Source organism: Chrysemys picta, chromosome 9, assembly GCF_011386835.1.
Source record: "Chrysemys picta bellii isolate R12L10 chromosome 9, ASM1138683v2, whole genome shotgun sequence".
Taxonomy (NCBI): Eukaryota; Metazoa; Chordata; order Testudines; family Emydidae; genus Chrysemys; species Chrysemys picta.
The window spans coordinates 7795638-7818964 of NC_088799.1; the positions used below are offsets into that span (position 1 = coordinate 7795638).

At 58.0% G+C, this 23327-nt stretch overlaps 1 protein-coding gene across 1 annotated transcript; it reads left to right on the forward strand.

The window, feature by feature from the left end:
• Window positions 1–233: 233 nt before the first annotated feature.
• Window positions 234–16551, forward strand: PSMD2 (proteasome 26S subunit ubiquitin receptor, non-ATPase 2). The gene is made up of 21 exons (XM_005284007.5): window positions 234–404; window positions 3158–3214; window positions 4216–4380; window positions 4851–4972; window positions 6686–6910; window positions 7214–7372; window positions 8682–8826; window positions 9187–9247; window positions 9642–9788; window positions 10670–10776; window positions 11352–11479; window positions 11557–11644; window positions 12151–12313; window positions 12957–13058; window positions 13135–13280; window positions 13735–13818; window positions 14311–14479; window positions 15044–15138; window positions 15361–15487; window positions 15840–15958; window positions 16244–16551. The coding sequence occupies exons 1-21, from the start codon at window positions 267–269 to the stop codon at window positions 16424–16426; spliced, it is 2730 nt and encodes a 909-aa protein (XP_005284064.3). The 5' UTR covers window positions 234–266; the 3' UTR covers window positions 16427–16551.
• Window positions 16552–23327: the final 6776 nt, after the last annotated feature.

Below are 23327 nucleotides of genomic sequence, written 5' to 3' on the forward strand. Positions count from 1 at the left end.
CAGGACCCCGCTGCCGGGCAGGACCGCACGTGCCCCCAGCGCCACGTGCGGCGAGTCAGGCCCCGGTCCCCCTTCGCGTTCCACCCCGTAAAGCCCCGCCTTCCCCACTGGCCCCGCCCCCGATCATAGCCCCGCCCACTACCACTATCCCCGCCCTTCAACACCACGGGGTCACGTGGTATGGATTGTCTCCCCGCGATTGGTCCGTTTCGGCCCCGCCCCGCGAGCGACCCCGGCGCCAGCGCAGTGCAGTGCGGAGCAGCGCGATGGAGGACGGCGGCGGCGGGGGCCAGAGCCGGCCGCAGGCGGGGACCTCGGCGGGGGGCGGCGACGAGAAGTCGGGGGGGCCGTGGACCAAGGACCGGAAGGACCCGGCGGCGCCGGCGGACAAGGAGCAGGAGCTGGTGAGAGCGGGACGCGCCTCCGCACGGGCCCGGGCGCGGAGCTGAGTCACGCCGGGCCCGGCCGGCGCCGCTACGCCCCTGTCCCGCGGTACCCGCCTCGCCCCCCCCCCCCCGGCGATACCCCCGCCCCTGTCCCGCGATACCCGCCTCGCCCCCCCCCCCCCCCGGCGATACCCCTTCCCCCCCGAGATACCCCCCCGGCGATACCTGTCCCGCGATACTCCCCCGCCGGTATCCCCTCCCTCGGGCGCTGATACCCCCTCCCCCCCGGCGATACCCCCCGCCTCCGGGCCGCTGATACCCCTTCCCCCTCCGGCGATACCTGTCCCGGCGATACCCCCTGCCCCCGGGCCGCTGATACCCCTTCCACCCCCGGCGATACCTGTCCCCGCCAATACCCCCTCCCTCGGGCTGCCGATACCCCCCGGCGATACGCCCCTTTCCTGCAATACTTCCCGGCGAAAGCCCCAGGCCGCCGATATCCCCCCTGCGAAACCTGTCCCCGCTGATACCCTGGGGCTGCTGATACCCCCCCCTCCCCGCTGATACCTCTCCTGCCTCCGCTGATACCCCCTGTTCCCGGGCCACCGATACCCTTCCCCCAGCGATACCTTCCCTCACTGATACCCCCAGGCTGCCGATACCCCCCTGACCCCAGGCTGCTGATACCTGGCCCTAGCGGTACCCCGCCCTGGTGATTACACACCCAGGCTAGGGACGGGCCCCATGCATCTGGCTAGGGGTCCATATCCCTCTCATTGGGGTCAGGGACCCGATGCCAAAATCCCCTATCTGGTCACAGAACTGAGTTGCCAGGCCCAGTCCAAAGCCAATTTTCCCTCTTCTCTAGGAGAGCGGAGCCACTACAGAGGCCCCCATACACCCGCCTGGGAGCTGATTTAAAATTTTTATTAAAGTTAATGTTTAAAATTAAATAGACACAAGTTAAGAGGAAAGATACTGTACATCTGGGGTCAGGCTTGAGTTATGAGGGATTACAGGTATCGGCTGCAAGGGTGAAGAGATACATACATATCACATAACCCGCATAGACCCAGTTTGGGGTGCAAGAGTTTTTAAAGTGTCAGTGGATAAGTGGGCTCAGGTATGCCACCCATGGAATGTATAAGGAGTCCAAGGCAATATTGGTGTAGCGAATGAGTGCATGGGTGGGGTGCGTCCCTTGGTTCATCAGGGAAGGAAGTGGGTTATTTCCTTGGCTGGCGGTCTCAATTGGTTCTTACCCACGAAAGCTTATGCTCCCAATACTTCTGTTAGTCTTAAAGGTGCCACAGGACCCTCTGTTGCTTTTTACAGATTCAGACTAACACGGCTACTCCTCTGATCAATTACTACTAATAACCTGCTCAGCCAGGGGACCAGGGCCTCCTGCTCTAAAGGCACAGACCCCTCCCACCACCACCCCCATGCCCATCTGTGGATAGAGGGAGAGAGGGCTCTAGGCATAAAGCTGGTTATTTATAACTACGGCCCTATCAAATTCATGGTCCATTTTGGTCAATTTCACTGTCATAGGATTTTAAAAATAGTAAATTTTGTGATTTCAGCGATTTCAATCTGAAATTTCTCAGTGTTGTAATTGTAGGGGTCCTGACCCCAAAAGGAGTTGTGGGGGGAGGGGGGGTTGCAAGGTTATTGTAGGGGGGTTGTGGTACTGCTATCCTTACTTCTGCACTGCTGCCTTCAGAGCGGGACAGCTGGAGAGCGGTGGCTGCTGGCCGGGAGCTCAGCTCTGAAGGCAGATCCACTGCCAGCAGCAGCGCAGAGGTAAGGATGGCATGGTGTGGTATTGCCACCCTTACTTCTGAACTGCTGCCTGCAGAGCTGGGCCTCAGTCAGCGGCTGCCACTCTCCGGCCGCCCAGCTCCGAAGACAGCAACACAGAAGTAAGGGTGGCACGGGGTATGGTATTGCCACCCTTACTTCTGCGCTGCTGCTGGGGGGGAAGTGCTGCCTTCAGAGCTGGGTGCCCGGCCAACAGCCGCTGCTCTCTGACCACTCAGCTCTGAAGGCAGCGCAGAAGTAAGGGTGACGGCAATACCGCCCCCGCACCCCAAAAATAACGTTGTGACCCCCCTGCAACACCCTTTTGGGTCAGGACCCCTAATTTGAGAAATGCTGGTCTCCCTTGTGAAATCTGAGTAGTATAGGGTAAAAGCACACAAAAGATCAGATTTCACAGGGGGGAGACCAGATTTCATGGTCCATGACGCATTTTTCATGGCCATGAATTTGGTAGGGCCCTATTTCTAAGGTTCCCTGAAGGCCACTGGGTGCTGCTCTGAACTGGTGAAAGCCATGGTCCCTGCCCACAAGGAGCACAGAGGAAGAGGAGGGATAAGGAAGGATGAGAGCTGCAGTGCTAGGCTCCCTTTGTGCACAGCTGGGTGGTTGTAATGGGCTGAATAATAGTTAGACGGGGCAGGAACTCTCTAAGCCTGTGCCCAGGAGCAGAGTGGCGGCTCCTGTTTCGCTGTGATGGCTGGGGGTGCCTGTGAGCCAGGTGTCTTGCTGCAGTCAGAAGCACAAAGTGGGGGTGCAAGTGAGGTAAAGGCGTGTGCTCCTGCGCTCATTGGTTCTGCCAGCTGAGGAGCCTGTTGGACGTGCACTGTGTAACCTGAAGCGTGTGCGTCGGTCCCTCCCCGGGGCCTCCACTGGCTGCTGGTATTTTGTGGGGCTGCGGGAAGCTTTCCTCTAGGGCTGATGCCTATTTCTCTGCTCCTTTGTTGCAGTCTGAGGAAGACAAACAGCTGCAGGATGAATTGGAGATGCTTGTGGAGCGCTTGGGGGTAAGTTCCCTTTTCCCCCCATGGGCCTGTCCCCTTCTCCCCTCAAGTCACGTCTGTGTGTCAGGCAGCGCCCCCAGCCTTTGGGTCCATTCCGGAGGGGCCGTGTCAAGATCCCCTCAGTATTGGAGCTCCCCTTCAGCAAAGCCCCTTTGAATGGGGGAAGTGGGTGTTGGATGTGCAGCTGTCGGTGGGAGTACAGTCTCCCCCTCTCACTCTCTGATGGCCGGGGAGCAGCATAAGCCAGTGGCTGGTCTCTGGGTTTTGTCCCCTGGGATTGGAAATGACAAATCCTACGCCTCACAGCTTGCTGCTTGTCGAAGAGATTTTTCTCCCCTGCGTACAACATTCACTCAGTAGTGACTTCACCTCCAATGCAAACTGCTGGCCTGTTACAGTCCCCGGCCCTCCCAGACCCCAGGAGCAGCACACGTTCAGTGCAAGACAGCTACATCTTTTATTAAATGTCTCCTTTCTGGTAGTTAGTACTTTAGGGACCCAGGCTTTCCCTTCGCACCATTATAGCAATTGAGTTTGGTTAAGGTGCCCCTGCTGGGGGGAGAAGGGGGTTCACTATCAAATCCCTGACTGTAGAACTAGCCTTCTATGCCATAGTTTGCCAGCCTTAGGTGTATGGGCAAAGCTCACGTATTTCCCCAGATCTTTGTGTGGGATTAGCAGGTGCAGAGACTTTCAAGCTGCTCTGTGGAGCTGGTCTTTGTTGCCGTTTGTTACAGTGTTTGATGTGTCGTTTGACCCAATACGATACCAGTCTGTCCACCAAGCTTGTGGCCAAGGAGCCCCCCTGGTGATTCACAGCTGGCTGAGTCCCGCAGCAAGGTGCCAAAGTTGATAGACGCCGGAGTTTCCAAATGAGCTGGCTGGCTGGGCAGGTGTCTGGCGGCTCAGCACTGTGGCTGGCTGCCTGCGCTTGGAAGGAACAGGCAGGTCCGGGATGCTGCAGGCAGGTGCCACTTCCTGACAGATGCAGTTGATCCTTGCAGGAGAAGGACACGTCTCTGTATCGCCCCGCCCTGGAGGAGTTGCGTAGGCAGATCCGTTCTTCCACAACCTCCATGACCTCTGTTCCGAAGCCCCTGAAGTTCTTACGGCCTCACTATGGCAAGCTGAAGGAGATCTATGAGAACATGGCTCCTGGAGAGAACAAGGTGAGGGGTTCCCAGCTGCTGCGTGTGGGGCTGGAATCGCTGGGCAGGTGGGGATGGCAGTGCAGCAACCTGGTTGTGTAGAGTACAAGTTGACTGTTGCTATCTGTGTGCAAGCGGAGGAAAGATTTTAAGATAGCATCAGACTACACAGCACCTGCCACTGAAACGAGCACTGGACTAACAGGGTGATCAGGGGATCAAGCTCTGTGCAGCGAACCCTGCGTATACTGGGTGAATTGCTGGGTGTAACGATTTGCGGTGATTTGGCAGCACATGTGCAGCTTGTCATGCCGCTAAAGTGTTTTGACTCAAACTGCATGCTGGGAGCTGTAGTTTCTGAGGGTCTCCCTGCCTGCCTGCTGAGTGCTGCAGTGTCCATGTGCTCCTCTTCCACACTGAGGGTGCAGGGTGGTGCTACTTAGCTCGCTGTGCTGGCATGGGGGTGACTGTCTCGGCACTTTCTCCCGCAGCGTTTTGCAGCTGACATCATTTCCGTTCTGGCGATGACCATGAGTGGGGAGCGAGAGTGTCTGAAATACCGGCTAGTGGGGTCCCAGGAGGAGCTGGCATCATGGGGACATGAATATGTCAGGTGAGAAATACTGTCTATGTAATGTGTGATCCAGTTCTGATTAAATGTCCCCCATGGTGGGGCTCGTCCCCCATTTCCCTTGGGAAACTGTTCCACAGGCTGGTTGGTCTGAGTCCAGGGTGATGAGGAGGGTGGATAGATTTCTCTGACCAGAAGACCTTGATAGTCAGTGGTGCCCATTCTTGTCTCGTTCCTTCTATCTGCAGCCCTGTGAATAATATCCCTCCTTTCTGCTTACACCCAGATATGCCCATGCTGGGATCATTGCTTTCGCAGTTGCCTTGCCAAGCTAGGTAGATCCATCACTTTTAATGATCCCGCATAACCTCCAGCCCCTGAACTGTTTCTATGGCTTTTCTCTGTACTCCCGCCAACCTGTCAGTATCAGTGTGGTAGTCTGAGGCACAGTGCCCCAGAAAGTCTCCCCACAGCTGCGTAGAATGGGGCTGCCCCCTTCCTACTCCAGGACTTGAGTCTTCTGGGATGGAGGTTCCCAGGGAAGGGCCTGTGCCCTTCTGGCCTATGAATAAGCATCTCAAAATCAGTCGTTGTTTTTTTTTAATTTTATTTTTTTTTAAGATGAGCATCTTATTCTTTGTCCATTTCACCAGACTCTCTTGGTCTGTTTGTATCGTTTCTCTGTCCTCATTGCCGCTCCTTTCGATTATCTGTTTACAGATTTAATTAAAATTACTTTTTACTCCCTTCTCTTTTAATAAAGAAGGCTGGACCTAACACTGACCCTGTGTGTGCCCCACCCCCATGCATCTCCCCCCTGCACAACATCTCTACTTCACGAAATATTAGTATATCATCCTTTCAGCCAGTTTTTAAGAATATCTGGTTCTGCAGAGCAGATTCCCCAAACGGGCAGAGTGAAATTGACCTGATTCTTGTCAGTTTGGTGAGGGGGGACGGAAATAGCTGTGAAACAAAGCTTGTAAATTTCACTCTTTTCTTTATAAAGCGCTGAGCAGCTGCTGAGACCCTAAAGCCCTCTGTCAGCAAGCTCAGGTAGACGGCATTGCATTGGCTCACATTTAGAAAGTTATTTCCAACCACTAAGATTGGAAACTTCTTTTGAGCTAAAGCCTGTTTGGCTGGGTCCCTCCCTGAACAAGTCGAGTGGTTCTTTTGAGCCCTGCCTTAGGATGCTTATTATGTGCACTGGCCTGTGTGTATTGAAGTTCCCCAAGTTGAATGAAAATCTCTGGACCAGGCTGGGGGCTAATGAACCAGAATTAGAGTGTGGCACCTGTGCTTCCTCACATCCCAGAGAAGATGGAAAATCTGCCCGGTTGGATGCCTGCCCCAAAGAATGTTTCTGTTTCTGTTTTCGTTGGTGTTAACAAAGTCAGTGGGACTGTGTGGGTGCTGCCCCGGGAAGCTCAGGGCTGGCTGTTCAGACATGGGTATTTGTGAGAGGGCTGCTGGACTTCACTGACATGTCTGATCTGATTGGGAACCATCTCCTTGGAGGACTGTGAACTATCCAGCAACAGGCATAACTCAGCCATGATCTCCTCCCCCTCCCCCCTTTCCCAGGATTTAGCCCCTTGTGGGCTGTTACCCTGTTCGGACGAGGGCATGCAGCTTCCGTTGAGCACTGCAGGGATCGCAGCCCTGTAGGAGAAGTGATGCTGTAGCCGTCTTGCCCTGGGCGCCAGGTTGTTGCCTTGTGTTAGGATGGTCTCTTTCCCTTTGCCCCCACAGACACCTGGCGGGCGAGGTTGCTAAGGAATGGCAGGAGGTTGATGAGGCTGACAAGGCCCAGAGGGAAACGCTGCTGACCCTGGTGAAGGAGATTGTGCCCTACAACATGGCCCACAATGCGGAGCACGAAGCCTGTGACCTGCTGATGGAGATTGAGCAGATGGACATGCTAGAGAAATATATTGACGACAACGCCTACTCCAAGGTCTGCCTGTACCTGACCAGGTGAGGGAGCCAGGCTGCTCTGTGATGGGGATTGGCCCTTTGCTGTTAGCTCTGCCTGTCCTATTGAAAGCTGGAAACTACCCCTATGTGGTGCAGAAGTCCCCGGGTAGATGGCAGTGTGCCATGATTGCTGGAACACTTCCCGCTCTAGGTGACTGGGAGCGTTTGATACAGCTACATAGGAGCAGCTGTCAGAGTGAGCTGCTGAGGGGCTGACCCAGATCTCCCCTCTGAGCAGTAAGACCTGTCTGTTCCTGGTCTCAGTAGCAGCTGGACTTACCTTCTTCTGTCTCCTTCCCGAAGCTGTGTGAGCTACGTCCCTGAACCCGAGAACTCAGCCCTCCTCCGCTGTTCCCTGGGAATCTTCCGCAAGTTCAGCCGCTACCCGGAAGCCCTGCGCCTGGCCCTCATGCTGAATGACATGGAGCTGGTGGAGGACATCTTCACCTCCTGCAAAGACGTGTAGGTGGAGATCGGCTTTTCAGAGCCGGGGCCCTGCTCGGGGAGGGAGCTGCGGTAGACCAGCCTCTGCCTTGTCATCGTGGGATACAGATTCTACCACCTTCAGGTCCCCTCTCCTACCCCAGGCCGGGAGCGATTGGGCGTTCGCGCCACCTGAGGGGACTTGAGAGCTGTGGAATGAGTCTGGGGTCTCAGTTCACCTTGTAGCATGACAGGTGACTTCATCGTTAAAACAACCATCACAATTGGCATTAACTGGTCCCTTGCTGGCAGCCTCAGCAGAGAGGCCAAAGACCAAACAGGCCAGGGGCACTGGCCCCCTGCTGCTTGCCCAAGAGGGCCCCTCTGTTGGCAGTGCAGTGGTGGGCAGGGTTGCCCTTCTGCTGCCCAGGCGTCCCTTGTTCAGGCATTTACCTCTAAGGCTGCTGATTTGGAGAAAACCCCCTTGTCCTGCCCCTGTTGGGGTTGGACTGAAACTTGAGCCTTCTCGCTCCCCTCTGACTGCTGAGGAGGGGGCATGAAATGAGCTCGACTAGCGTAACCTCCACTAGACCAGTGAGACTCATGAGCCCCCTCTAGTGGTTGCTCCACATACGATAAGAATCTACTACAGCTGCTGACTAAGGGAGTTACTCCTGTAGGTCAAGCAGTAGAGACTTACGCTCTTTGTCTTGACGTTCCCATGCTCCAGCTCCGTTGACAGGCCTGGTGGGTTGGCTGTACCATTGTTCCGGGGATGGTGGGACGCCCCAGCAGTGCTGCCGTCCTCTCTCTGGTACTCTGCCCTGGGCCTGCTTGCTGCCTCTGCTGGGCTGGTTCTGAAGGGCTAAGCTTCAGCGGCTTTGCTGGGAGGGGGCAAGAGCAGCTGCTCCCTGCGTGCCCCTGGAATGGGAACCTCCTTCCAGGCCGGCGTGGCAGCCACGGCTGTGCCACGCGGGCGAGTGAGCAGGAAGCAGACAGGAGTTCCTGATGCAGGCGCTGTCTCTGGGCCTGACCCGAAGCTGACTGGAAAGTTCCCTTTGACCTGTAGAGCAAGGTCCTACCACAGTGCAGGGTCACAGCTTGGCCCAGCCCCTGATGCCATCACATCTCCCTCTGCCTTGTGATGCAGGAGCTGCTCTTGCGAATTCGGGGGGATGGGAGAGCCAGGGGAAGCCTGACTGGCTGGGTTTCCTCAGGCTGGGTCGGGTCTGTTTGAGGGGAGAAAGGAGCTGTACTGAGAGTATTCCAGCAGGTTTGTGCCAAGGGGAGGGAAGCCCAGGCCCTCACTGCCTGGCATTGACTCCCCCTCTCTCCCTCGCCGGCACAGGGTCATCCAGAAGCAGATGGCCTTCATGCTGGGCCGCCACGGCGTCTTCCTGGAGCTAAACGAGGACGTGGAGGAGTATGAGGACCTCACCGAGATCATGTCCAACGTCCAGCTCAACAGCAACTTCCTGGCCTTGGCCAGAGAGGTGAGGTGCCTGGCCCGGCCTCCCAGCAAGCTGGGGTGGGGTGGGGAGAAGACTCAGGGCTGCACCCAAGGTCCCCAACTGCTGGGTGCTGGCACAGAGGCCAGGCTGCCCGCAAACTGGGACTCCTGGGGGGGGGAACAGACACTCTGACTTGTATGGGGGGTTGTCAATGCGTCTGGTCTCCCGCCACCCCCAATACGTGCTTGGTCGCACCAGGAAGAGCCCCTGTGTGTGCACGGCAAGGAGCAGGCTGCAGGGGACTCCGTCGCTGCTGCCATTCGCACTGTCCCTATGGAGGGGCTGAGAGTGTGGCTGGTTTGGCTGGGGGGGTGACTTCCTCCTCTCTCCTCCTCTTTGCAGCTGGACATAATGGAGCCCAAAGTGCCAGATGACATTTACAAAACACACCTGGAAAATAACCGTAAGCGAAAGCTGCATCTCCTTCTTCGCTTCCTCCTGCACGGGGGTGGGACGTCGCTGAGCGCAAGGCGTAGCCAAGTGGGCCGCCTCATCCTAGAGCACGCGGGCATCTGCCCGGTCGTGTGTCGGGACAGGTCCATCTGCAGTTGCAGCCCCGGAGTCGCACTGTCTATGCAGCGCCCCCCTGTGTTGCGCTGAATTGGCTTGGGTTCCTTGGCCATTCCTGGGGGCTTAGCAGGGTGAGGAGGGTAAAAGAACCTCGGGGATCAGGCACTCGAATGTTCGGGGCCCTACCAAGGAGGGCCGGGCACGGGGAGACGCTCCCGAGCTCTGTGGGCCTCGCGAAGCTGCGTTGTGACGCTCTGCCCGGCTCGCTCTGATTTCCGCTCCCTCAGGGTTCGGCGGCAGCGGCTCCCAGGTGGACTCTGCGCGGATGAACTTGGCCTCGTCCTTCGTGAACGGTTTTGTGAACGCGGCCTTCGGGCAGGACAAGCTGCTGACGGATGACGGCAATAAATGGCTGTATAAAAACAAGGATCACGGTGAGCAGGGCAGGACAGGGCGGTTCGACTCTCACCACAGCTAGGACTGGGCTCTGCAGGAGGTTTCCCAAATGACAGCTTGTATCTGGCAGTGTCCAGCAGCTTTTCCAAGGGATGCTTCTTATGTTCCCTGAGCCCCATGCCTGGAACTCCTGAGCCAGCCTCTCGGCCCCTAAGCCCTTGCTTCTGTGGGTTAAATAACCAATCCTGCTGGCTCGTGCCCGCAACTCCCAGGCTTACCTGATCCTAATGGGGAGAGCGCCCCGTAGGGGTCACGCTGGCTGACAGCCACGCGTGAACTTGAATGTAGAATGGTGGAGCTGTAACTCATGGGGACTACATATCCAGCATGCAACATTCCAGTTGGCCCTGATTTGCCAGGCTGCACTGCATGCTGGGGCCTGGAGTCTTCACAGGCCACTTCTCTGGGTTTTAGATGAAGGCAGCTTGTTTTACAGGCCTGCATGCCTGCCTCCCCCGTACATCTCTTCCCAGGCCCTGCGTGGAGGTCTCAAATGCCACCTTTGCATGGAGTCAAGGCCAAACTACTCCAGCAGCGTGTGACAGAGGAATTGACCCTTGTGGAGTATCCAGACCGACTGTCTGGGAGAACGGAGCTGCCAGTGAATGTGCTGCAGAGCTCTCTGTCCCTGGGGCTGCTCCCTGATTGGGCCCCCAAAAGCAGCAGAGGGAAACCAACAGTACAGAAAGAGCTGAATGCCCCAGTGGAATTGTTCTGAGGAGCTCCCCCATGCCCAGCACGTTAGGAATACGGGGTGTGCAAGGGAAAGGAGCCACTGGGGAACCCCAGCTCCCGTCTGGGGGCGTAGGGCCCGGTCGTGATTCCAGGTCTGACGTGGGGGCTTCTCCTTGTGCTGCAGGTATGCTGAGCGCCGCAGCCTCGCTGGGGATGATCCTGCTGTGGGACGTGGATGGGGGGCTCACGCAGATCGACAAGTACCTGTACTCCTCCGAGGACTACATTAAGGTGGGTGGTGCTGCTCTGGGCTCGGGCTAAGGTGCAGCCCCACTGGACATGGAGCCCTGGCTCACATGCTGGCAGGCCTGGTGGCATAGCTGCAGGGCCAGTCCTGCCAGGGACATAAGTACCAACCTCAGTCTGCCCAGCTGAATGCTTCACCCTGCCTGAGAACCGCCACACTGTTCTCCTCCTCTCTGGGTCCCGACTGGTGATTGGCAGCACAGTGCTCCCTGGCTGAAGCTTGGCTCATTGAGATTCACTAGGGGGCCCCCAATGCCCCCTTAATGCAGAGGCATGACCTTTGAAGACTACAAGTCCCAGCAGGCAATGCACCTGATCTGATCCCAATGGAGCATTGCATGATGGGGCTTGTAGTTCCCACAGGCTGCACCTCTGTGTGGGTTATGACCAATGCAATCTGCCTACTTTTGTGTGAGTTGGGTGTAGCCCTGTGGGTAGACCTTGGGCGCCCCCCCCCCCCCCCCCCCCCCCCCCGTTGCGTGTGGTGCAATAACTGCATGTGCCAGCTGTCCCCAAGGCAGCCCCATGATGGTCTGGCTGATGGTGCCTTTATCCTGCAGTCGGGAGCCCTGCTGGCTTGTGGCATTGTGAACTCGGGGGTGAGGAATGAATGTGACCCTGCCCTCGCTTTGCTGTCCGACTACGTCCTCCACAACAGCAACACCATGAGGATCGGCGCCATCTTTGGGTAAGGGCCTGCCCAGCCCCTGCTCCCGCCACAGGGGCGGCTCCTGTGGCTAACGCTCCTTTGGGATTCTGTTGCAGGCTGGGACTGGCCTACGCTGGGTCCAACCGGGAAGACGTTTTGACTCTGCTGCTACCCGTGATGGGAGACTCCAAGTCCAGCATGGAGGTGAGGGCTCAGGCCGGGCCAGTGCACTGATCTCAGGGGTGGAAGAAGGTTGACAGCATCATGGCTGGAGTATTGACATTGGCTGCAACCCGAGCTCTGGCCCGGCCTCTCAGCAGCTCCCCAGCATGGTTGGAGGGTAGCGGTGATAAAGGACAGGTGGGGGCAGTGGGTCTCTGAACTGCAGCTCCTCGGGATGCTCTGTGAAATGGGACCTGACAGCATCCCCAGGGTCTCCCCCCACAGTCTGTGGGAGCCAACAGGAGCAGCCCAGTCTCCAGAGACCTCTGGGTGTGAACGCGAGTCCTCAGACCCTCCACTGCCCAAGCATTGAGGTTGCTTCACATGCTTAGCTCCAATTGCTTCAGCTGTTCCTGCCCCCGTTCCCCTCTCCCCACAACCCAGAGGCTGCTCCCAGTGCGAGCCCCTCTGAGCAGTCCCCCAAAGGCTGTGGGGTGCAGGCAGGGCTGTTACGCAGTGAGCTCAGCTCTCCCTCCTTCCCGCCCCAGGTGGCCGGCGTGACGGCCCTGGCCTGCGGCATGATAGCAGTGGGCTCGTGCAACGGGGATGTCACCTCCACCATCCTCCAGACGGTCATGGAGAAATCGGAGACTGAGCTGAAGGACACCTACGCCAGGTGGCTGCCGCTCGGCCTGGGCCTTAACCACTTGGGTAAGGATGGGCTTGGGGTTCAGCAGGTCTGCGCATGGTGGCAGGGGTGGAGCGGGCTTTGGTGGAGCCGGGGGTGACTTGGGGGCTGTGGCAAGGAGGGAGTGGCCTTTCCCACCTCACCAGGGCACCGTCACTGTCTGAGCCCGTTCTCGAGGCTCAGAGTGCTGATGGGCACGGGCTCCTGGCTAACCTGAGGGGGTAGTGCCGTAGATCAGGGACTCGACCTTTTGCAGACAGGGTGGTTCATGAAACCTGGCTCTGTGGCCCATTCTATCCCATAATCCTTTGCAGCTGCCAAGGACTACCATTGGGTTCTGAGAGGCAGCAATGGGAGGAACTATGGGTGGTGGGGCTGGTGTACCAGTTAGAGCTGGATGCTGGGGGGGGGGGTGTGTGTGGAAGTCCCATTTGTTGCAGGATCTGGAATGTTCTGAGCAGGTCCAGCCATGCCCCAGGCGCGCACTGCTCCCCCGGGGGGAGAAACACCGGTGCTGCGCAGGACCCTGCTGGCTAGGGACGCTCATTGAGGAGCTTGGGACTTGCTGGTTTGAGCCCCCCAGCCAGGTGCTGGAGCCTGGTGTGTGTCAGCAGAGGGCCTGGGGCCATGCTGCTCTAACGGGCTGCCCTGTGCTCTCCTCGGCAGGGAAGGGGGAGGCCATCGAGGCTATCCTGGCGGCGCTGGAGGTGGTGTCGGAGCCCTTCCGCAGCTTCGCCAACACGTTGGTAGACATCTGCGCCTACGCGGGTGAGTCTCTGGCCAGCTTCGGGGGGGAGTGGGCTGGGCCAGAGCCTAGAGTCACCATAGTCCCTCCTTCCCCCAGGCTCGGGGAACGTGCTGAAGGTGCAGCAGCTGCTCCACATCTGCAGCGAGCACTTCGACACCAAGGAGAAGGAGGAGGACAAGGAGAAGAAGGACAAGAAGGAAAAGGACAAGAAGGAGAGCTCAGCTGACATGGGCGCCCACCAGGTGGGACAGGCGGGAGGGAGCAGACGAATCCCCGTTGCTTGGACCCTTTCCTGGTGGGGAGACCACTGGGGATCTCTCTTGGCCCTAGTGGATTTGTGGGAGGGGGACAGGCCTGCAGCAGAACTGCTCATTGTGTGAACCTGCCAGTGCTGGCGATGGGCAAGGGCAGCTCCCTGGACCGGAGATGAGAGCGTGCCAGAGGGGTCGAGTGGGCTGGGCCAGGGTGGGGGTCTCTGCACAGCTGAGCCACGGACACGTGCTCCCCAAAGGGAGCTGTACTAGAAGGGGTGAACGGGCCCAACGTGGAGCCATTCGTATTGGGAGAGAACCATCTTCCTGACTTCTGGGGGAAGGGTGATATAGCCCCGCTCTAGGTTGGTCCCACGTGGCCTGGGGAGCCTGTGGTGGGCAGGTGATGGAGCTCCCTGGCCAGTTCTCCGTCTCCTCTCTGCAGGGCGTGGCAGTGCTGGGGATCGCGCTCATCGCCATGGGGGAGGAGATCGGCGCCGAGATGGCTCTGCGCACGTTCGGCCACCTGGTGAGTGACGCTGCGGGACAGGGCGCTCTGCCTCGGGGGCTGCGGGGCAGAGCGAGGGAGGTGCCCGGAGCTGAGCCAAACGCCAGCGAAGGGCTTGGTGTGGTGGAGCTGGATCCAGCCTGGGAAGGGGGGGGACGCAAATGAGAGCAGGCACAGGAGTGTGTGGGGAGTGCCAACCTGGGGCGCTGCCCTCAAACCGACTGCGTAACCCTCCGCCCCACTCCCAGCAGGCTAGGGCCATGTCCGTTCTGGGTGAGGCCATTGCTTCTCCTCCGGTCCCCTGGATCTGGTCCTGACGCTGCAGCGGCAGAGGGCCCCTGTAGGATTTTCGTTTGCTGCAGCCCTGGGGCAGTTCCAGGAACTCTGGGAGTGGCTGCAAGTCCCTGCCTCGTGAGTGGATTCAGGGACGAGGAGAATGGCCTGGGCCAGGCGACCTGGGAGTGATAGTCCCTCGCCCTGGTGGCTAATGTCTCCCTCCTCCTTTCTGTGCAGCTGAGGTATGGGGAGCCTACCCTGCGCCGAGCCGTCCCCCTTGCTCTGGCGCTCATCTCCGTCTCCAACCCGCGCCTCAACATCCTCGACACCCTCAGCAAGTTCTCCCATGATGCTGACCCCGAGGTCTCCTACAACTCCATCTTTGCCATGGGCATGGTGGGCAGCGGTAAGGGCTGCGTGGGCCCGGGGCGGCCGAGCGGGAGGTGGGCCGGTGACAGAGTTTGCTTCTTGGGACACCCCCCGTCGTCCAGGCTGCGTTCAGGGGGTTCCTGGTCCGAGCGCAGCAGCTGGTAACTCGGGTCAGTGCGCCAGCGGGTCGGGGGAGGGGCTGAATAGCTTTGGTGCCCTCTTCCAGCGGCTGCATGAAACTGACTGCCCTCACCTGGTCACCTGTCGCTGGCGGGCGGGAGCCTTACTGTCAGCTGGGCTGCTGGTCAAATACTGCAGCCTCTGATGGGTGCTGGGTGAGGTTGGGAAGGGCCCATGGGCACAGGGGAGCTGGGCCTGCTGGAAGCGGCAGGGCCGGGGGGGAGCAGGATCTCTGGGGGCGGGAGGTGGGTGACGGGCCCTTGTGCCCCAAGGCTGTTGGATGCATTGTGTGGGTTATGCCAGCAGGGGGGGCTGCATGTGGCCCAGCACCCTGGGAGAGACTGTGTCCTGCGCTGGCTGGGAGGGGGTTGGATGCCTGTTCCCAGGGCTTTCCCGCTCACCCCGTTTCTCCTGTTTGCAGGCACCAACAACGCCCGACTGGCCGCGATGCTGAGACAGCTGGCCCAGTACCATGCCAAAGACCCAAACAACCTCTTCATGGTGCGGCTGGCCCAGGTGACTGCCGGAGCTGCCGGTCCTGGTTCCCTCGGGTGGGTGGGGGTTCTGGTGCTCTGAGCGCTTCCCAGCTGCGTCTTGCCCCAGAGGTCAGCTGGACTGATCAGCCGCTGGGGGATAGCGCCTGCTCAGTGAGCGGTGGGCCTGGGGCGTCACTGTCTGGTCTTATGCCATCCTGGCCAGGAGCCCTCTGTGCTCACGTGCTCTTTGCTTGCTGTGCAGGGTCTGACCCACCTTGGGAAGGGGACACTCACCCTGTGTCCCTACCACAGCGACCGCCAGCTGATGAGCCAGGTGGCTGTCGCGGGGCTGCTGACCGTCCTGGTGTCCTTCCTGGATGTGCGCAACAGTGAGTACCTGTGTGTCTGATCCTCCTGGAGAGGAGGGAGCCAGCAGCCGGCCCCTCAGGCAGGCTCCTGGGACCAAAGGGATGTTATTCCCGTGTGGAGGTGGGGCAGATGGCCGCTCCCAGCCCCAGGGAATCCCCTGCTGTGTTGGTTGCCTGCAGGCTCTCCTAGCAGGCAGGCTGCCTTGTCTTTCGCCCGTGGAGCGGATGGGGGGGGTCATGCCTGCAATTCTGGTACTGAGGCGGCGGCGGCCTGTTGGGATGCCTTGCCATGGCAGGTGGCAGCAGCCAGGCGACCGAGACCTCGCTTTGGGGTGAGCATTGGGGGCCTAACGCTTCTTCTCTCTCCCCCTAGTCATCCTGGGCAAATCCCACTATGTTCTGTATGGGCTGGTGGCCGCCATGCAGCCACGCATGCTGGTGACCTTTGACGAGGAGCTGCGGCCTCTGCCGGTGTCGGTCAGGGTGGGGCAGGTAAGGAGGCATGGTCCCTCAGGGCTCCGGTTAGAGGGGCACGTGGGAGGTGAACTTGTTGAGCAGAGTAAGTGAGGCTGTTCTGAGGTCCCTGGGCTGGATGGGGACGTGGGTCTGTTTCCTCCCAGGAGCTGCTGGGTCAGTGCAGAGGCCATGATGGCTCATGCCAGGGATGAAGCCTCGCCAGCGCCTGTCCTGGCGTCTGGGTCCCAGAGTTCGGCGGGTGATACGTGGTGGCCGGGATGCCTCTGTGCCCTCGGCTCTAACCTCTCGCCTCCCGTCCAGGCTGTAGACGTGGTGGGCCAGGCGGGCAAACCGAAGACCATCACTGGCTTCCAGACGCACACGACGCCGGTGCTGCTGGCACACGGCGAGCGGGCAGAGCTGGCCACAGAGGAACATCTGCCAGTCACCCCCATCCTGGAGGGTTTCGTCATCCTACGCAAGAACCCCAACTACGATGTCTGAGCTGACACGGGGGATTGTGGGGGAGACAGCACTGGGCAGCGCCTGATGGGGGCAGGCGCTGGGCATCACACTGGGTGGTTTTGTTACTGAAAGAGCTGATTTAAAAAATAAACTCGAGAGAGAGAGACTGGTGCTGCTCATTGTTTGCTCTGGGAGCAGCATGTGTGGGCGGGGGGCTGGTCCCAGGCCTGGTCCCCTCTGGCCTGGACTACAGGCAGGGAGCTGAGTCATGGCTGGTGCCTTGCCAGGGACCTGTAGCATCTCTCTCTAGCTATGCCCTGTGTGAGGGGCAATGAGCAGCGGATGTGATGGCTCAAGCCCCAGTGGCTCCCCCCCTTTCCCAGCTAGACAGACTCAAAGGGGGGTGGGAGGGGGATTAACCACTGGACCAGCTCACTGAGGGGTGGGTGGATTCGCCTTTGCAGGGAGACTTGGTACGGCCTTACTCTGGTGCAGGGGTGTCAGACTCGGACAGAGGAGAGTGCCAGGGCTGCTCGTTAATTCTAGGCCATGATACATACTCTGGACTCTGAACTCCCCCCGTGCACACAGACCCTCCACCCCACAGTCGCTTTGAGCCGCGATGGGTAGGTGAGTACAGGGCGCTGACACTGGGGAGGAGGGGGAGGTTTCCTCGTTTGTTCCCTTTCTGGATATGCACATCCCAGGCACTGCTGGTCACAGGCAAGCTATGACCCTCCTGCCTTTCTCCCCCACCACTTGCTGGCCCTGCAGGATGGGCAGGAATGGCAAGGGGCAGTGGGTGCCCCTGGCCCCATGGAGCTGGTGCTGCTTGGCAGTGCTGGGGGAGGGGTTTGCACAGGGCCAGTTTGCCCTTTTCCCTCCACCTTCCCTTTGGAGCACAGTGGGGCTGCGCTCTTGGCTGATCCTACCCTGAAAAACATCTCAATCTAAAGATGGCCTGAGATGAATGAGTGTGGGGTTGGGCCAGGATTCAAGGTGGCAGAAATGGAGGCTGGGCTGCAACTGGCTGGAGCCCCGGGGCAGAGGGAGGTGCAATGTGGGGGTCTAGGAAAGACTTTCCCCTGGCTGGGCTCAGAGTGCTTCCCCCACGCAGGAACAGTGAGTGGAGATGCAGGGGCTCCCTCGTCGGCTTCCCTCAGCTGCAGTGGAAGTCAAAGCTCTTCAAACTGCCTCCAGTCCCCCATTTCCAGGGGTGCAGCCACGCTCCTGCCACCTGGCCCATGCCTGGGACCTTCCGAAAGCTGGGCAGGGACAGGCGCTCGGCTCCTTTGATAAATGCAAAGTAATGCCCACAGGAAACCATAATCCCAACTGTACATATAAAGTGAGTGGGTCTAAATTAGCTGTTACCGCTCAAGAAAGAGATCTTGACGTCATTGTGGATAGTTCTCTGAAAACATCCACTCAGCGTGCAGCGGCAGGCAAAAAAGTGAACAGAATGTTGGGAATCATTAAGAAAGGGATAGATAAGACAGAAAATATCCTATTGCCTCTATAAATCCATGGTATGCCCATACCTTGAATACTGCGTGCAGATGTGGTCGCCCCATCTCAAAAAAAAAAATAGATTGGAATTGGAAAAGGTTCAGAAAAGGGCAACAAAAATGATTAGGGGTATAGAACGGCTTCTGTAGGAGGAGAGATGAATAAGGCTGGGACTTTTTCAGCTTGGAAAAGAGACGACGGGGGGGAATATGATAGAGGTCTATAAAATCATGACTGGTGAGGAGAAAGTAAATAAGGAAGTGTTATTTACTCCTCATAACACAAGAACTAGGGGTCACCCAATGAAATTAATAGACAGTAGATTTAAAACAAACAGAAGTATTTTTTCACACAGCACAGTCAGTCTGTGGAACTCTTGGCCAGAGTATGTTGTGAAGGCCAAGACTATAACAGGGTTCAAAAAATAACTAGATAAATTCATGGAGGATAGATCCATCAATGGTGTCCCTAGTCTCTGTTTTCCAGAAGCTGGGAATGGGCGTGAGGGGATGGATCACTTGATGATGACCTGTTCTGTTCATTCCCTCTGGGGCACCTGGCATTGGCCATTGTTGGAAGACAGGATCCTGGGTTAGATGAACCTTTGGTTTGACCCAGTATGGCCATTCTTATGTTACATTCTCACAGGGAAGCAGCCAAAGCCCCTGAGCTCACATCCCGCTCACCTTGTGTCCCTTCTGGCCTGGGACACAGCGTCCCCCCAGTCCTGTTACTTGGGCAGGCAGCACCATCACCCCTACTCAGGTGTGGTGGGGTAGCCAATAGAGGCCCTGCTCCATGTCCTGGCATGTGGCCCAGACTTTGCTGGGTGCAGTCCTGGCTCTGCGGTGCAGCTGCTGTGGCCTTGGTTCAGTCATCCACCTCCACGCCCAGCCTCGCTGCCCCAGCTGCGACAGCAGAAGAATGCCCCTTATTTTCACAGGGAGCCTGGGCAAGGGTGGCGCTCAGCTGGCATCGGCAGGGCCCCAGCTGCTCCTTGCATGGGCAGTGTGAGAGTTCAGCCAAAGGCTGTTCTCTTGCTGGCGAGCGCCACCCCCAGGGAGTTCTCCTGGCACAATACGGTGCCAGGGCTCTGGTATGGGGTGAAATGCAAACTACGTGCAGCCCTTGGGCTCCCAGCAACTTGCCACTGTGACTTGGGCTGAGCCGATGGCCAGGCCTCCCAGACTGATAGCGTCCCCCCAGCACGGTACTAGCCTGGGGGCAGGGCACTGCAGGGTGAGCCAGGCCATAGCAACTCGCCCCACCCTGAGCTCTGGCTGCGTTTCCTTACTGGTGCAGATTCTACTCAAGAGCAGTATGGTCCTAAGGTTACTCCGGAACCCTTGCCTGCCCTCCCACCCACATCAGACACCCCCGCCCTTGGGCCTCTAAGTCTGGGAGCCTACCTCTGGCATTCCCCAGTTGGTATCACTATAGTCCTGTTCCCTACTTCCTTCCTCTGCAGGACTCCCCTCTGGTCCCAGCCCCAGCTAATGGGCTGATCCTTGTAAAGTGTTCTCACCTTAGCCCCTTCTACAAACTCGGAAATCTACCGCCCTCTCTGGACTGCTCAGCTCCCTTCACTAGCAATGCGTGTGCCAGATCACGTGCTGATTGCTTCACCCTCTCTCCCCACAGGCTGGGCAGCTACCAAGCCAGCAAGAGCTGTGCCAAAGTATGTGTTTATCACTTGCTTTAGGAGCAGCAGCTTCCAATCCAGCTCCGGGCACCCCCGGCCCCTCTGCTTCACCCCGGCACGTGGGTTAGTTCCCTGCTACCGGACCCTGGTTGGCATTTGCTAACTCACCCGGCTCGTGCCATGGGATTGGCTGCTTTGGTACAGTTTTGCTCAGTCATACTGATAAGTGCAGCCAGCCAATCTCCTTGCTCTCGGTGCCAGCTGCCCTGGGCATGGCCACTTGAACTCAGCCACTGCTCTGCCTGTGGAATCACTGCTTAATTTAACTCTGGCAAGTCATGCTCATCTCAGCCCTGTCCCCACCCTGCTTGCTACCCCAGCTCCTCGGCTCCTGTACGCCTCCCCTCTCTCCGCTCCTTTGTTCCCCAAACCAGCTAATCCTTCTGTTAAAGAAATGTGAAAATCCAGCTGATGGCAGGAGTGCTGGGCATCAACAGCCTGCACCCCGAAGCCACGGAACAAGCAATGCCGTAGTTTGTCAGAACCTTTTCCCTCTACTCTCAGATTGTGAGCCCCTGGGGCTGGGGGTCTTTTCTCTGTTCTGCAAAGCAGCCATCGGTTGCTATATAGCTAAGAGACTGGTAGAGATGGCCAAATCGCCTGGGAGCTGTACCCCCTCCCCCACCAAGGTACACCAGGAAGGCTCGTTCACATAAGGAAGAACAGGGGAGATTATTCTGGACTGGATTGGTTTCAATTCACAAATCACCGTCCCTCCACCAGTGGGGACTCTTGACTCAAAGAGCCCCCCCAAGATAGGCACATACGGATTGTTAAACTCCTCTGTTCTCTATTTGTACAGCACTGAGCACAGAACAGTCCTGGTGCCTGACTGGTGGTTTTAGGCACTACAGTAACAATCCCAGGCCAAACAAACCTATGGAGTTTGCCCACATTATCAAAGACTCCAGGTCTTAGAATGCAATACTCCAATGTGACCTGAAGGGGGCCTTTGTATGCTGGGACAAGTTGGATCTGCATTGCATGCTGGGACTGGTAGTTTCTGTGTCTACTCCTCCATGTTACAGAGGCATGGTGGCTGCCATCTGCTTTATTTTAGGCAGATTAGGCATTAACCAATTGCCAATGTAGGTGTCCCCCCCGCCTGGCCCCCCCAAATGAGAAAAGTTTGGACATGAGCTGAGCGGACCTGTGAGGTGATGTATCTAGAGCAGAAGATTGGGTGTCAGGACTCCTGGGTTCTATTCACAAATGACTATGAGGAATGTCTTCATTGCTTTCTGTGTTCCCTCCTCTGTTAAATGGGCTGATAATAGTGTCTTCAGAAGGGATGTGAGAGACTCTGGCCACCTTCTTAGGGCTAGAATCTGGGTGCATCTTTGACCTGTCCTCCTTTTCCATCCTCTCCCTTGCTCTGTGCCCCCCCCCCCCAGCTTTATGCTGTCCCAAAGCCTATTTTCCAAGCCACCACGTTTGCTAAGCAGTGTGCATGAAGTGAGTCACTGCCCAATATTATGGATGCAAACGGGTCAGGCCTCACCCGCTACCCATCATGGCTGTTCTCTCCCTCCTTGTTGCATCATGTCTGTGGGATCAATGGTTCTCAGACTGGCTGTGAATCAGTGGTGGGCCAGGTGGGTCCTCGCTCCTCACTTCCACGTGCTGAATCCCCTTAGAAGTTAAAGCTACATAAGTAGTTTCCTGTTACTTTTCCATGTGAGCAACTGTAAAGACCATCATGACATTATGGGTTCATGAATGGGACGGGACTGGGACGGGGGTAGCTTAGCATGATTGTGAGAGGAGAGAAGTGTCCACGACAATGTTTGGCAGCCCCCGATCTAATACACGTAACAATCTGTTCCGCCTTGTATTTAGCTGTGATGCTCTGATTACCTTTCCCAGACCTGCAGAAGAGCTCTGTGAAGCTCAAAAGCGTGGCTCTTCCACCAACAGAAGTGCATACAGAGTGTCATGCCTGAGGAGATGTATGTGGGAAGATGGAGGTGCTGGGTGCCAGCCTTTAGGTGGGATGAGATGTATGAGTGGTAAAAGGGCAGGATGCCAGACATGGATGGATGGGTGTGTGTGTTGTGGGGGTTGGTGGTAGGCAGCATCATGCTGGGGAATGTGTGTGTCGTTGTGTCTAGGGTGCCAGGGTAGGGGGAAGGCACAGAGTGCCAGGCCTAGGATGTGCGTATGTGGGGGAGAGGGCATCAGACTCAAGAGTGTGGGCAGGGTACCAAGCCTTGGGGTGTATCGGGGGCAGAGAGCCAGGTCTGGGTGGGGAGTGCTAAGCCTAGGGGGAAGTGTGTGTGGGAATAGGTGCAAGGCTTGGGGGGAGTGCGAAATCTAGGAGGAGGTGGAGGGGGGAAGATGCTAAGCCTAGGGGGAAGTGTGTGTGTGGTCTTGGGGGAGGGATAAACCTGGGGGAAAGTGTGGGGGGTGGGTGCTAAGCCTAGGCGGAGGTGGGGGGCAGGTGCTAAACCTAGGGGGAGATGTGTGTGAAATAGGTGCAAGGCCTGGGGACAGTGCTAAACCTAAGGGGAGGTGTTAGGGTTGACAACTTTCTACTCACACAAAACCAAACACCCTTGTCCCACCCCTGAGGCCCTGCCCCTTATCCAAGACTCCGCCCTCACTCACTTCATCCCTCCTCCCTCTGTTGCTTGCTCTCCCCACCCTCACTCACTCGCTCACTTTTACCAGGCTGGCTCAAGGGGTTGGGGTGTGGGCTCTGGCTGGGGGTGCAGGCTCTAGGGTGGGGCCAGGGATGAGAGATTTGGGGTACAAGAGGGGGCTCCGGACTAGGGCTGTGGGGTTTGGAGTATGGGAGGGGGCTCCAGGCTGAGGCTGGAGGTTGGGACGCATCAGGGATGCAAGCTCCAGGTAGCGCTTACCTCAAGCATCTCCCGGAAGCAGCAGCATGTCCCCTCTCCGGCTCCTACATGGAGGCATGGCCAGGCCGCTCTGCACACTGCCCTGTCCGCAGGTGCTGCCCCCACAGCTCCCATTGTCCACAGTTTCCAGCCAATGGGAGCTGCAGAGCTGGTTCTTGGGGTGGGGGAGTTTGTGGAGCCCCCTGGCTGCCCCTACATGGAGGAGCCGGAAGGGGGGACATGCCACTGCTTCCTGGAGCTGCACGGAGCCACGGCAGGCAGAGAGCCTGCCTTTGCCCCGCTAGGGTGACCAGACAACAAATGTGAAAAATCGGGACAGAGGGGTGGGGGGTAATAGGAGCCTATATAAGAAAAAGACCCAAAAATCAGGACTGTCCCTATAAAATCAGGACATCTGGTCACCCTAAGCCCCGCTGCGCCGTCAACCAGACCTTTAACGGCCTGGTCAGTGGTGCTGACTGGAGCCGCCAGGGTGTTCTGGTAGAAAACCGGACCCTGGCAAGCCCAGGAAGTGTGTGCGGGGGGGACTGTGCCAAACCTAGGACGTGTGTGGGGGCAAGTGCCAGACGGGGGATACTAAACCCTGGAGAGGTGCGTGTGGGGGAGGGTGACAAGTCGGGGCAGAGTGCCTGGGGCACCCCATCCTCCCACACCTCACACGTGCTTGTCACATGTAAGCGGGAAGGTCGGAACCGGAAGTGCGTCGTATCACGTGAACGCCGCTAATGACCAAGGGCACTGGTTGACGGCAGGTCACATGATAAAGGTTCTGTTGCGGTCCGAGTCACATGACTGAAATGCCGGGCTCCCCGGAAGGGGCGGGCAGGAGGTCACATGACACGGGTCCCGCAGCGGGCGGGGAGGGGCG

Excerpts from the sequence above, each read along its gene's own strand:
- PSMD2 (XM_005284007.5), top strand. The coding sequence starts at position 267 with ATGGAGGACGGCGGCGGCGGGGGCCAGAGCCGGCCGCAGGCGGGGACC. Across the intron at positions 8,827-9,186 it reads TCCTGGCCTTGGCCAGAGAG|CTGGACATAATGGAGCCCAA; the intron begins GTGAGGTGCCTG and ends TCCTCTTTGCAG. Across the intron at positions 11,645-12,150 it reads ACTCCAAGTCCAGCATGGAG|GTGGCCGGCGTGACGGCCCT; the intron begins GTGAGGGCTCAG and ends TTCCCGCCCCAG.